The 11,690-nt window shown below is 35.0% G+C and overlaps 2 protein-coding genes across 2 annotated transcripts; one reads left to right on the top strand and one right to left on the bottom strand.

Annotated features, from left to right (window-relative positions):
- Nucleotides 1–725: 725 nt before the first annotated feature.
- LOC106300992 (kinesin-4) lies at nt 726–6,559 on the top strand. Its single transcript, XM_013737289.1, has 20 exons — nt 726–804; nt 1,485–1,782; nt 1,882–2,006; nt 2,097–2,180; nt 2,259–2,336; nt 2,419–2,511; nt 2,585–2,614; nt 2,693–2,863; nt 2,946–3,476; nt 3,564–3,645; nt 3,736–3,831; nt 3,930–4,109; nt 4,229–4,335; nt 4,427–4,605; nt 4,700–4,864; nt 4,939–5,192; nt 5,292–5,455; nt 5,717–6,018; nt 6,102–6,226; nt 6,328–6,559. The coding sequence occupies exons 2-20, from the start codon at nt 1,542–1,544 to the stop codon at nt 6,384–6,386; spliced, it is 3,066 nt and encodes a 1,021-aa protein (XP_013592743.1). The 5' UTR covers nt 726–804; nt 1,485–1,541; the 3' UTR covers nt 6,387–6,559.
- Nucleotides 6,560–6,808: 249 nt separating this feature from the next.
- LOC106300993 lies at nt 6,809–10,435 on the bottom strand. Its single transcript, XM_013737290.1, has 6 exons — nt 10,247–10,435; nt 9,537–10,078; nt 8,721–9,047; nt 7,925–8,329; nt 7,609–7,838; nt 6,809–7,288 (listed from the first exon to the last, which is right to left on the bottom strand). The coding sequence occupies exons 1-6, from the start codon at nt 10,393–10,395 to the stop codon at nt 7,037–7,039; spliced, it is 1,905 nt and encodes a 634-aa protein (XP_013592744.1). The 5' UTR covers nt 10,396–10,435; the 3' UTR covers nt 6,809–7,036.
- Nucleotides 10,436–11,690: the final 1,255 nt, after the last annotated feature.

The following is an 11,690-nucleotide window of genomic DNA, read 5'->3' as shown; positions in this document are numbered from 1 at the left end:
ATTATCCTCTCTAATATTTAGAGCATGCGCATCAGGAGTTCGGGGAGGGGGTCACACGTTTTCCAAAAAAAATATATATTAAAATAAGCATAAGTGAAAGACTTCGGCTTGCTCCGTCTTTTCCGCATGAACCCGGGTCGTGACTGTTCAGCGGACCCCACGCCACGTGGCGATCCGTTGGTCACTTTATTTAATTTTATTTTTTTTAAATCAAACGATAAAAAAAAAATTAAAAAAATAATTTCTTGAACTTTAACTAGCGGTTCGCCGCTGCGCATGCTCTAACGATAGAAGTTCAACACAGGAGAGCCACGACCCCGACGTGGTGTGGTGTCCAAACTGCACACATATTAAAATGTTTCTCTTGGTCGTCTTACCACCCCAAAATTATATCTATATATAAGTTAATCAGTTGTTAATCAAATATTATAATTTCTGTTAACATTTGTTATAGTTGATTTCCCTCCAATTTCAGCCTAGATTTATCATGTGTCATAAAACGATTGGAGGAAGGAAGATATTTTGTTACTTTCTCTTCCTAAATTCGCGCTCCCTTCCTCCATACACTAACCAAATAAAGAACAAAATAAAAAACAACAACAACTTAATTTTGTTCTAATTTGTTTTTCTTACCAAATTTAATTATTAAAATAATTAAGTTTTATTATCACTAATCAAATCAGCCAACATTCCCATCACGTCTCCCTTTCCTTGTCTCTTTGTTTGTTTTCTCATCAAGTTGGACTTCCTCCACGCACGCTTCCAAGTTTTTCCTGAGGAAAATTCTGTCTGGAAAATTTCTAGGTAAGGAAACAAATGATCGCTTTCATCATATCTGTTATTTGCCATGATCCTATTTTGCTGATCACGACTTTTAATTTTCAACTATATATGTTTTGACTTTCTTCTTTCAATGTTCTCTTGTTGCACCAACGTACCTTTTATATTCATCTCCTTGTAGGTAGGTTCGTCTCTAAGAGGTTTATGTTTTATTCTTGCTAGCATCCTCAGAAGTTGCATGTGTTTGTTTGATCGTCTCCTATTTCTGTTTGTCTTAATCATCTTCAATTCCCTTGCCTGGAGATTGTTGTGTAAATCTCTTTTTTTTTTGGCTTACGTGATGTTTTTAATAACGGTAAATTTAATGCAAAGTTTACTCGAAATTAGAAGAAAAAGAACCATTAGGTTAATGAAATGAATGGAACTTTTGATGGTAGTATAATTACCATGTTGTTGATCAAGCAGTAAAGCTTATCACAATGATGATTCTGAGAGAGTTGTGTCTCAAATCATTATTGAACACATCTGGTGCCATTTGATCATGTTCTTATTACGAACATTTGCTTGTGGAACAAGAAAAGAAAACTAGACTATCTAGGTTTATTCTAGCTTCCTCTTTTATGTGTGTTTTCTTCTAATCTTGTATGGACTTGGTCTAACTCTCAAGCTCTTTTTTTTTTGTTGTTGAATAAATCATGTTTCAGGGCTTGTTGCTAAAGAATGAAACAGTCTCCATAAGTTTGCTTGTCGACGACGCATAAATGAATTCAGTGCGTGATCAATCAGGCAGCCCTTATGGAGATACAACAACTCCTCGTAGTCCCTTCTCTCCCTTCTCTCCATTATCTATTGGAGACGAAAGGCATAGAAACCTTTCAGATTCCAAAAGAGATGTAACTACTCCTCGTAGTCCTTTCTCTCCTTTTTCTCCATTATCTGTTGACAAAAGTCTCGCTGACTCCAAGTTCCAGCAAGCCCTTGCCAGTTCTGGCGTAATATTAGGTACTTATAACTCTTTCTCTCAATCTGACATGTGTAACATATATATTAGTGTCTGTGTGTGTGTGTGTATATATAATCTTGTCTTGTGTTTCACGGCAGATCCATTATCACCTGGATCACACCATGGAGGACACAAGTTCCACGAGGTTTTCCAGATGAAACAGGGGCGTTATGATCTTCAAGCCTCAAAGATCTCTGAAATGATGAAATCAAGTAGCTTAGATGTATCTCCTCTGCCTTATTAATGAACTTTCCTTTGACTTACTCGTTTTGAAACGTCTCTTTACAATGCTCTTGGCTTTTGTTTGACACAGAACGCTCCTACGCAGTCACTTCTAAGCGTTGTGAATGGGATTCTTGATGAAAGTATTGAAAGAAAGAACGGTGAAATCCCTCAGGTAATATTTTGAATGTTAACAACTTGTTCATCTTAATGTATTTGATGCCTCTTAACAAAAGCTGATGATGATGACCAGCGTGTGGCATGCTTGTTGAGAAAAGTCGTGCAAGAGATTGAGCGACGCATATCAACTCAAGCTGAACATCTAAGAACGGTATAGTTTTGTTTTCTTTAGAAATGTTTTCATTTTCTAGTTTTTTTTATTGAGTAATTTCTCTATATGTGTTAATGTGCAGCAAAACAATATATTCAAAGCTCGTGAGGAGAAGTACCAGTCAAGGATCAATGTCCTTGAAGCCTTAGCATCAGGAAGTGGTGAAGAAAATGAGGTAATGTATCATTTATTAACCGAGTTTATTTGCTTGGGATCTTGTCACATAAAACTCTCCTTTTTTTTGGCAGATTGCTACACAACAGCTTAGACAAATGAAGGTAAACGTTATACTTCTAAGTTGCTTTGTGAACTCAGTTTAGTAAGCATGGCCTCATGGGTTTTGTTCGGTATGATAGACAGAGAAGTCAAACTGGGAAGAAAAGAAGAAAAACGAAGAAGAGGATATGCTTAAGCTATTGAAAGAGAATGATCAATACAACGTTGAAATCTCTGTGTTGAAGCAAGAACTGGAGACAACTAAAAGAGAATGTGAACAACAATGCTCAAAAATGGAAAGCCAAACACTGGTCGGTACATATAGAACTGGCTTTAGTAGAAATGTTCTGTTTCATTGGCCTGGCATGATGTAATTTTTTTTCTGTATGACAGACACAAAAGGCAAAGTGGGAGGAACAATGTAAAAACGAAGAGGAGGATATGGCCAAGCTATCCAAAGAAAATGATCAATTCAACCTCGAAGTTTCAGCGTTAAGACAAGAACTGGAGAAAACTAAGAAAGCATACGAACATCAATGCTCTCAAATGGAAAGCCAAACGGTGCTGGCAACAACAGGACGTGAGAGCAGGATGAAGGAGCTTGAGCAAGAGAGAAAAGAGGCACACACTGCAAAAACTTCCCTTGAGGTAAAGGTCAAGGAGCTTGAGAAAATGGGAGAAGAAGCACATACTACCAAACAAGTTCTTGAGGAAAAGATAAAAGAGCTTCAACAAATGGAAAAAGAAACAAAGACTGTGAATACAAGCCTTGAAAGAAAAATTCAAGAGCTTGAACAGAACCTTGTTAACTGGAAGAATGGAGTGAAAGAAATGGAGGAAAAATCTGAGTTCAAACACCAAAGTTGGAGTCAGAAAGAAGTTTCATATAGAAGCTTTATTGATCACCAGTCTCAAGCACTACAGGTATATATATATATATGTTTATATACAAACTATTTGCTAGACCAAACAAGTTACAATCTATATTTGACTAATTATGGTGACTTACAGGAATTGAGGTTTTATTCAAGATCCATCAAGCAAGAGATTCTGAAGGTTCAAGAGAACTATACAGAACAGTTCAGCCTGTTAGGTGAGGGAATGTTCTAACCAATGCTTCTGTAATCTTTATCGAAAAACTTCATGACATGTAGTGATCATAAATCAAAATATGTGTCTACAGGAAAGAAACTGATTGAACTAAGCAATGCTGCTGAAAACTATCATGCTGTACTAACTGAAAACCGGAAACTTTTCAATGAGCTTCAGGAGCTGAAAGGTACTGAGGCTTATGATAAATATTTATATTTAATTTGTTAGGATATGTAAATTTTCAAATGTTAGGCAGCCTATAAGTTATGTACTTGTGACTTGCAGGAAACATCAGAGTGTTTTGCCGAGTTAGACCTTTCCTTCCTGGACAAGGTGCACCAAATACAGTGGTCGAGCACGTTGGTGAGGATGGAGAGTTGGTAGTTACCAATCCCACTAGACCAGGAAAAGACGGTCTTCGCCAGTTTAGGTTCAACAAAGTTTATAGTCCTGATGCTACTCAAGGTGTTCATCTCTTACCCGCCTGTTTCTGTTCTCCTAAAACATTTATTTCATGATTATCTATGTTTTATATGTTACATTTCTAAACATCCAAGTTCATTTGATACCTTGGATTCTTGCAGCTGAGGTCTTTTCAGACATAAAACCTCTGGTTCGGTCAGTGCTTGACGGGTTCAATGTTTGTATATTCGCATATGGTCAGACAGGATCAGGGAAAACTTATACAATGGTACGTAACTCTTCAATGTTATTTTCTTGATCATCTTTTGAATTTCATGGAATAACGCGCTTTTTGTTACTTTACATTCTTGTTCTTTCAGACTGGTCCAGATGGAGCAAGTGAAGAGGATTGGGGAGTTAACTATCGTGCACTCAATGATCTCTTTAAAATATCTCAATCCAGAAAGGGAAACATAAACTATGAAGTTGGAGTGCAAATGGTAGAGATATACAATGAACAAGTGCTTGATTTGCTCTCTGATGACATTTCTCAAAAGAAATATCCTTTTTCAACTTCTTGTTCTTAATTATACTCTCTTTCTTTTTTTTCTTTCATTTCTTGTTGTTTTTTTGTTTACCTTGACCTTGCACACACTAGGGATCCTGTCTGCAACTTCAGAAAATGGTTTAGCTGTGCCTGATGCAAGCATGTATCCTGTGACATCGACCTCAGATGTGATTACTTTGATGGACATTGGACTACAAAATCGTTCCGTTGGTGCTACTGCCATGAATGAACGAAGTAGTCGCTCTCACAGGTTCCTACTTCATGAAACAAAACATGTGTGTTTTAACGTGTCCTTTACACTAAACTATATGGCTTCTTATGCAGCATTGTCACTGTTCACGTTCGTGGTAAAGATATGAAGACCGGTTCTGTCTTATATGGAAACCTTCATTTGGTGGATCTAGCAGGAAGTGAGAGAGTAGATCGCTCTGAAGTCAAAGGAGATAGGCTTAGAGAAGCACAACATATAAACAAATCGCTTTCATCTCTTGGAGATGTTATATTCTCTTTGGCTTCAAAGAGTTCACATATACCATACAGAAACAGCAAGCTAACACAACTACTCCAAAGCTCTCTTGGTTAGTTAGTTAGTTAGTTAAATTAATGTTATACTTTATGAGTTTTAAGCGATATAATCATAAACATAACTATGTTTCTATGTGATATTGGCATTATAGGAGGACGAGCAAAGACCTTAATGTTCGTGCAACTAAATCCTGATACTACTTCATATTCAGAGTCGATGAGTACCTTAAAATTCGCAGAACGTGTCTCTGGAGTTGAACTTGGTGCTGCAAAGAGCAGTAAAGAAGGTAAAGATGCTCGAGACTTAATGGAACAGGTAAGGAAACACACTTTCTCTATCATCCTTTCCGGACCTGAGATTTAGGGGCTGAAACAATTATGGTATAAAAGTTGGATCATCGATACATATATATATGTTCTGAGTATTTGGGAGCCGGATAATCCATATATATTAAGCAATAAAAATTTAGGGGCCGAAGTCAATGCTTCATCCGGCTGTCTCGTGGACCGGCCTTGCTTTTTCCCTTATGATTTTTCTTATCATTAGCAATGACATGAATCATTTGTTTGTTTACAGGTAGTGTCCCTTAAGGACACAATAGCAAGGAAAGACGAAGAGATAGAGAGGCTTCATCATTCTAATAGACTTCAGAAACCAATGGTGAGGAGAAAGAGTTTTGGACAAACCGATGACATGAACTCAGAAACTGGAGAATATTCATCACAATCAAGACACTCGGTTACTGATGGTGAGAGTTTATCTTCTTCCGTTGAGGCAGAGTACGAGGAGAGATTGAGTGAGGTTACATCTGACGCTTCTTCTATTGGAACTCAACGATCCACTGATGTTGCTAAAAGACCACCCAAAATCGCAGACAGGTTTAATAATCAAACTTTTGTTGTTGTTATGGTTCTTTAAGAGATCTTTGTTTTTAAACTTTATGGTACGGATAAAATTGCAGAGCTAAGTCAATGACTTCAAGGACAACAACCACTGTTACACGACCACTCGATAAACTTCGGAAAGTAGCTACAAGAACAACATCGACCGTTGCTAAGGTTGCATCGGGCTTGTCATCATCAGCAAGTAAGCAAAAATGAGAACATATATATACATACTCTTTTGGTTACGATTTGAAGATCAGATTAATTACAATTAATTTTTCCTTTAATCTATATATTTTCCAGGCATTAAGAAGACAGGTAGTTCTTCTAGTTTGGCCAAGTCTTCTAAACGGTGGGCGTAAACTACGTAACACTGCATATATCATTTATGCTTCGTACGTAAAACTTTGCGTACGTTTTTTCATAATTCCTTTTTCTCATTTTCGTCTAATACATGGCTTCAACTGGAACTACAAATTTTTCCAATATTTTATGTGATTTATGTAAAAACCTTGTAAATACATGAACCTTATTACTTCACAGGTTTTTTTTTTTTCACAACCAATGAAACAATAGCTGATTACATTTTTCAAGATATATTATTCGTAACTCATGCATGGGGTAATATCAATACTCTTACCAATCACAGAATTCTCCAAAACTACAATCAATAATCTCCAAAAAATATATATATATCAGAGTTTGGTGGGAATACACCTAATTATGTGATTCCTTGAGTGTATGAGTCACCTTATACCTAATAAAGGCTGAAATTTTATTTCAAAAAGTTAAAAAAAAGATACATAACAAAGAAAAGAAAAAGGAAAGTAAAAAGGAACTAAAGTAATCTACAGTATATCCCCTATCTATTTATTCAAATTTCAAACTTTATGGTGCTCTTTATTCGTAGTTTTGTCTAAAAGATCTCCTCCAATACGACGTGTAAAACCAAAGGATGTGAGTGGGGAAAGAATAAAGGGTATATTCACAAGAATGGATTAAACTAGTGGGGTCAATGTGGAAGAAAGAAAAGTGGAGTCGAATCTCTTTCAAACGCCTTTCCATCTTGAATAATCTTAACTTTGCTCATCTTCTCTTCACACCAATGCAACTTCTCTTCATTCATTTCATTCATCCTCAACACTCTTGACACCACTTTCAAGTCTATTAGTCCCATCAGGATCTCCATTTCCTCTTCTATACTCATCTTTTTCTTCTTCATGTATTTTCCTCCTTTACGTATCTCTTTCAGCTTCGTCTTTTTCTGTTCATGGATAGATATTATAGACCAAAGTAGCATAAAGTTGTTAATATTAGACACTTCACATCAAGTTGAACACATTATGTAATAATATACTCCTCATCTATCTTATTTCTCACATCAAAAAACAATTTTATTGCTCAAATTTTAATCGTCTAAAAATTAAATCGAAATAAAACAACCAATAAAAACAACTGAACTGGTATGCTATTGTGTTTTCCAGCTACTATTTATTTTAAGAAACTAAAACACTAATTAATCATATATATTTTGGATGTGGTTGGTATTAAAGTAGTAGTAAAAATATAAGTTGAAACACTGACCTTTGTGTTGACTTTCTTCATTAGATGGACAAGGGTTGGATCAACTGAGCCTCGTTTAGTTCTTCCAAAGAAGGCTTTGATGATCTTTTGACATGGCTTCTCTTTATCAGCTTTTAGAAAGTTCATGAATGTTCTTATGCATTCCTCCATTATCATCAAGAACGCAGCTGACGTTATCCTCGACTTGAAACCCTCCTCTTCCTCCTCTTTCTCTTCTTCCTCCTCGTAATCTAAATCCAAATAACTAAAACCATTGAAGATTGTATCTTCTAGTAACAGCCGTATTAACAAACATACCCTTTAAAGAGTTACGTACCATGATATTCAGGAACAAGAAGCAATTTGGGAGCAAGAGTTCTCATTCGAGCATAAATCTCAGGTCTCCTTCCATTTTCATAAGGCTCGTTCTCGACGTATCTTTGTAATAGAATATGAAACGTACGGAACTGGTCCGCGATTGCTGCGGGACATCCGATGTCGTTGAAGCTGATTCGCTGCGTGGATGATCTTTTTCTATCGAAGCTTTTGTAGTTCCAACTTAGAGCTTCCCATGTTATGCATATCTGTGCAACGTAAGCTGATTCTAGTTCCACGTATGGATTTGGTCTTGGCGCATTACTACTTGTGTTTTGTTGCTTTCTCTTGTGTACGTTTGATGATAATTTGTGAACGATCCTCTCTGAGATCGATCTTGGCTCTACCATGATTGACTTCAACGTTTCTGCCAAAAATAACATTGTTTTTGTAGTCGTTTATAATTATAGGATTGAGTTACATGTACTCTAGTAATGTGTGATGTTGCAGTTTTTTTGTCACCAGCACCAAAATGAAACTTCAGTATTTATTTCTATATATATGATTGAAACCTGATTTTCATAAACCGACTCATAAACTTTTAGTTCTTTAAAGTTTTTTTTTTAAAAAAACTTTCAATACTTCTTTAAAATTTGTTTTATAATTTGCCTATTGTTTTATTTTTCAACCCAAAAACAGAAATACTCGAACAAAATCAGTATTGATCATTTTGCATGCAAGATCCTAGTGAGAAAAGTTTAATGATGGTTCTAGAATCATTTCTATTATTAGTATGCATAATATTTATGGTCTTTCACCTGATTCTTGAAGCTTTTGAGCAGAGATTCTAGTGAGAAAAGTCATTTCTTCATCGTATTTTTGGAAGACGGTGTAAGATTCCCATTTTGGGCAACTCCGACGAGAGGAGGAGGAAAAAGGATCGTCGGTCTTCAGAGAGTTTCTCCATTCCGATGAACTTTTTGACGTTGACCCATTCGTACATGACTCTCCAAATATCTTTCCTCTCTCTTCTTCTTCTTCTTCCTCTAACACTTCCTCTGTTTTGATCTCTCTCGTGGCAAATCCCATTGCTGGATGTATCTCCACGACATCATTCTTGATTCCTCCATTAGAGACATACCCTCCTGCAAACAAATCGAATCAAGATTAGCTCAACGGGTTAAAGAGAACATCAATACATGTACTATTATAATTTCACGGTTGTAAACAAACACATAGACGAATGTCATTGGTGAACTCAAACGTGAAAAAGATAATAAACTAATTAAAATAACAAGTAATAGGCCAATTCATTTTTCGTCGGTTCGTTTTGAATTGTTTGATGAATATCATTCGTATACTTTTTGTTTATTACAAACAATGTTTTTACAAAAGGGGGCGTTACGTGAATATAGTCAAATACGAACTAATAAGTACTATCTTCTAACAAAAAAAATACCAATATCACCCAGTAACTAAATTCCAATATAAAAACTCTTTTCCCGTAATTTTATTTTTATTTAAAAATCAATGAAACTCTGCTAATCCTGGTTACTTGTAGAAGTAAAGAAAACAACTTTCGATCTGCATGTGAAGAAAAATTAATAAAGAAAACATGTGAAGAGAAATAATACCATTGTAGCTTTTGTCATTGAACACCAAACCACTTTGGAGAGGAGAGGGACCACGAATACTTCTATCTGGTCGCTTACGAACCAAATCTTCAACGACGTCGTATTGTGACACTCCTTCTATCTCTTCTTCATCATCATCATGATCATAACGAACGTCATGAAGATCTTCAACGCCGTTGTCTTCTTCTTCTACTGATGATTCGCTGCGGTAAGGAGAAACATTAGCAGAGGAAAAGTGTTCATCTATGGAAGAAGTGTTGGAATCTTGATCATCTTCGTCTTCTTGTTCATAAGGTTGATGAACATTCATATACTCCTCCGTGTGCCGATTGTTTGTAACATTTTTGTAGTTATTATTGTAAAACACTAAAGACTCTCCATCATCTTCTATATCAGCTATCAAATGATTCTGTTTTTGATCTCTAGTTATCACGTGGTAACTTGTATTACAAGACATCTTGAACTCTTCCCCTTCTTCCTCCTCCTCCTCTTCTTCTTCTTCATCGGAAAGCCACGCCGCCGAATCATATTCATCTTCACTCCTGCATAATAAAGAGCGCTACTATCAATATTGTTTTACCAGAATCAGAAAACAATAATATATCAATCTACTCTAAATAATATTGCATATTTTAAAATATTTTCAGTATTCATACTTTTGTATGTGTATGATAGATTAAAGTTAAGTATAAGTTAATATATATAGCGACCTTTGGAGGAGAGGGTAGCCACCGATGAAGTGGAAGAACTTGAGGAGGAGCGAGACGGCGGAGTATAAAAGGAGGAGGAGGAGAAAGGAGGAGGTTGAGACATTGATGAAGAGGCTTGCTAGTGCTTCTTCATTTGTATAACATTGCATTTTAACTATATCTCTTTTCTCTCTTTCTTTATCTTTTTATCTTTCTTCTTCTTCCTATCAAATGGAGAGGAAGAGAGAGAGACCTCAGCTACAAAATCAAAAGCAAGGTTTGTGGTTTTACCAAAAAAATATATTATAAAGTGTTTGAGTTGAGTGCTTCTCTCTTTCTTTTTTTTCTCTACCTTTTTCATATTAATATGATTTTTAAAAAATAAATGTATAATATTGTAATCTTATAATTTCCTTGAAGACAAAATTATACGCCTACTCATTTCTTAACGAGCATGCTAAAATTATACCAAATGCCAAGTTTAAAGGTAACTCTCTCACTTCGTATCGTATACATTACTAGATAAAAAACGTTTAGAATTATAGCTTTGATTGGAAATCTAGCCCTTCCTAAAAGTGAAATGATTTTGTGATTAATTAGTATTTACAATCCCATATTTCTATTCAACGATTATGTTAGTCTGTGAAATTTATGCTAAACCATGTCTTTTTTTTAGTTTTTAGTTCTATTTAGATTTTTTACATTTATTTACTAATTTTCTTATATAAACCTGTCATTACTCAGTAAGGCTATTACTTATTTATCTCTTTATATATTTTCACATATATCCATATACAAATAAATATCAATCCAGGATTATTGTATACAAAATATTAGATAAAACATGATCTATAATTTGTTGAAATTGATAGCTTTTTTTTTGATTTTTTAGTTTTAGTTTTTGTTTTCAGCTTTTGGTTCTGGTTATTAGTTTTTAGATTTTGAATTTTGGTTTTTGGTTTTGCTGTAGTTTTTGTTAAAAAAAAATAGGGGTTTTTGCTAAAACTAACCCACAACTTGATTTTAATCCCAAACTTATACCCAAACTTGAATCAAATGCAAAACTAACCTAAAAGCCTAGTGAAATTACAGCTCAACCCCTTGTGACCAAACAAAAAAACAGAAGCCATTTTTACGAATATAGCCCCAGTAAATCGTCTGGGTCGTCTGAGATGTTGGAAGTCGTCTGGACGACTGAAGTGTAAGTCGTCTGGTACCAGTTTATTTTAAAAATAATTTATAAATCTTGTAAAAAAATATTTTGATGCATGAAAAATAAAAATCAAGTAATTATAAACAGTTTTAAGTGATATAAATTAAGATATGATAAAATTGATTTGTTTTGAAGATAGATGAGTGGAAGTAGTGAATTATGAAATATTTTGGTTTAGGAGTTTGGCAAACATATGTTGTAGTATTGTATGTATTGTTAGGGTTAGATTTTGGAAAACTAAAATGTTTTTTT

This window comes from Brassica oleracea, chromosome C6 (assembly GCF_000695525.1).
Source record: "Brassica oleracea var. oleracea cultivar TO1000 chromosome C6, BOL, whole genome shotgun sequence".
Lineage (NCBI taxonomy): Eukaryota > Viridiplantae > Streptophyta > Magnoliopsida > Brassicales > Brassicaceae > Brassica > Brassica oleracea.
The sequence above is the reverse complement of the archived record's forward strand: the minus strand, read 5'-3'. Positions and strand labels throughout refer to the sequence as shown.

What these genes read in the sequence shown, in the direction of transcription:
- LOC106300993 (XM_013737290.1), bottom strand. Translation starts at nt 10,395, where the DNA reads ATGCAATGTTATACAAATGAAGAAGCACTAGCAAGCCTCTTCATCAAT. An exon ending in GGCTACCCTCTCCTCCAAAG is followed by an intron (nt 10,079 to 10,246) that starts GTCGCTATATAT and finishes TTTATTATGCAG; the next exon opens with GAGTGAAGATGAATATGATT. An exon ending in TCAAAAGCTTCAAGAATCAG is followed by an intron (nt 8,330 to 8,720) that starts GTGAAAGACCAT and finishes TATTTTTGGCAG; the next exon opens with AAACGTTGAAGTCAATCATG.
- LOC106300992 (XM_013737289.1), top strand. Translation starts at nt 1,542, where the DNA reads ATGAATTCAGTGCGTGATCAATCAGGCAGCCCTTATGGAGATACAACA. An exon ending in CGAAGTAGTCGCTCTCACAG is followed by an intron (nt 4,865 to 4,938) that starts GTTCCTACTTCA and finishes CTTCTTATGCAG; the next exon opens with CATTGTCACTGTTCACGTTC. An exon ending in CCACCCAAAATCGCAGACAG is followed by an intron (nt 6,019 to 6,101) that starts GTTTAATAATCA and finishes ATAAAATTGCAG; the next exon opens with AGCTAAGTCAATGACTTCAA.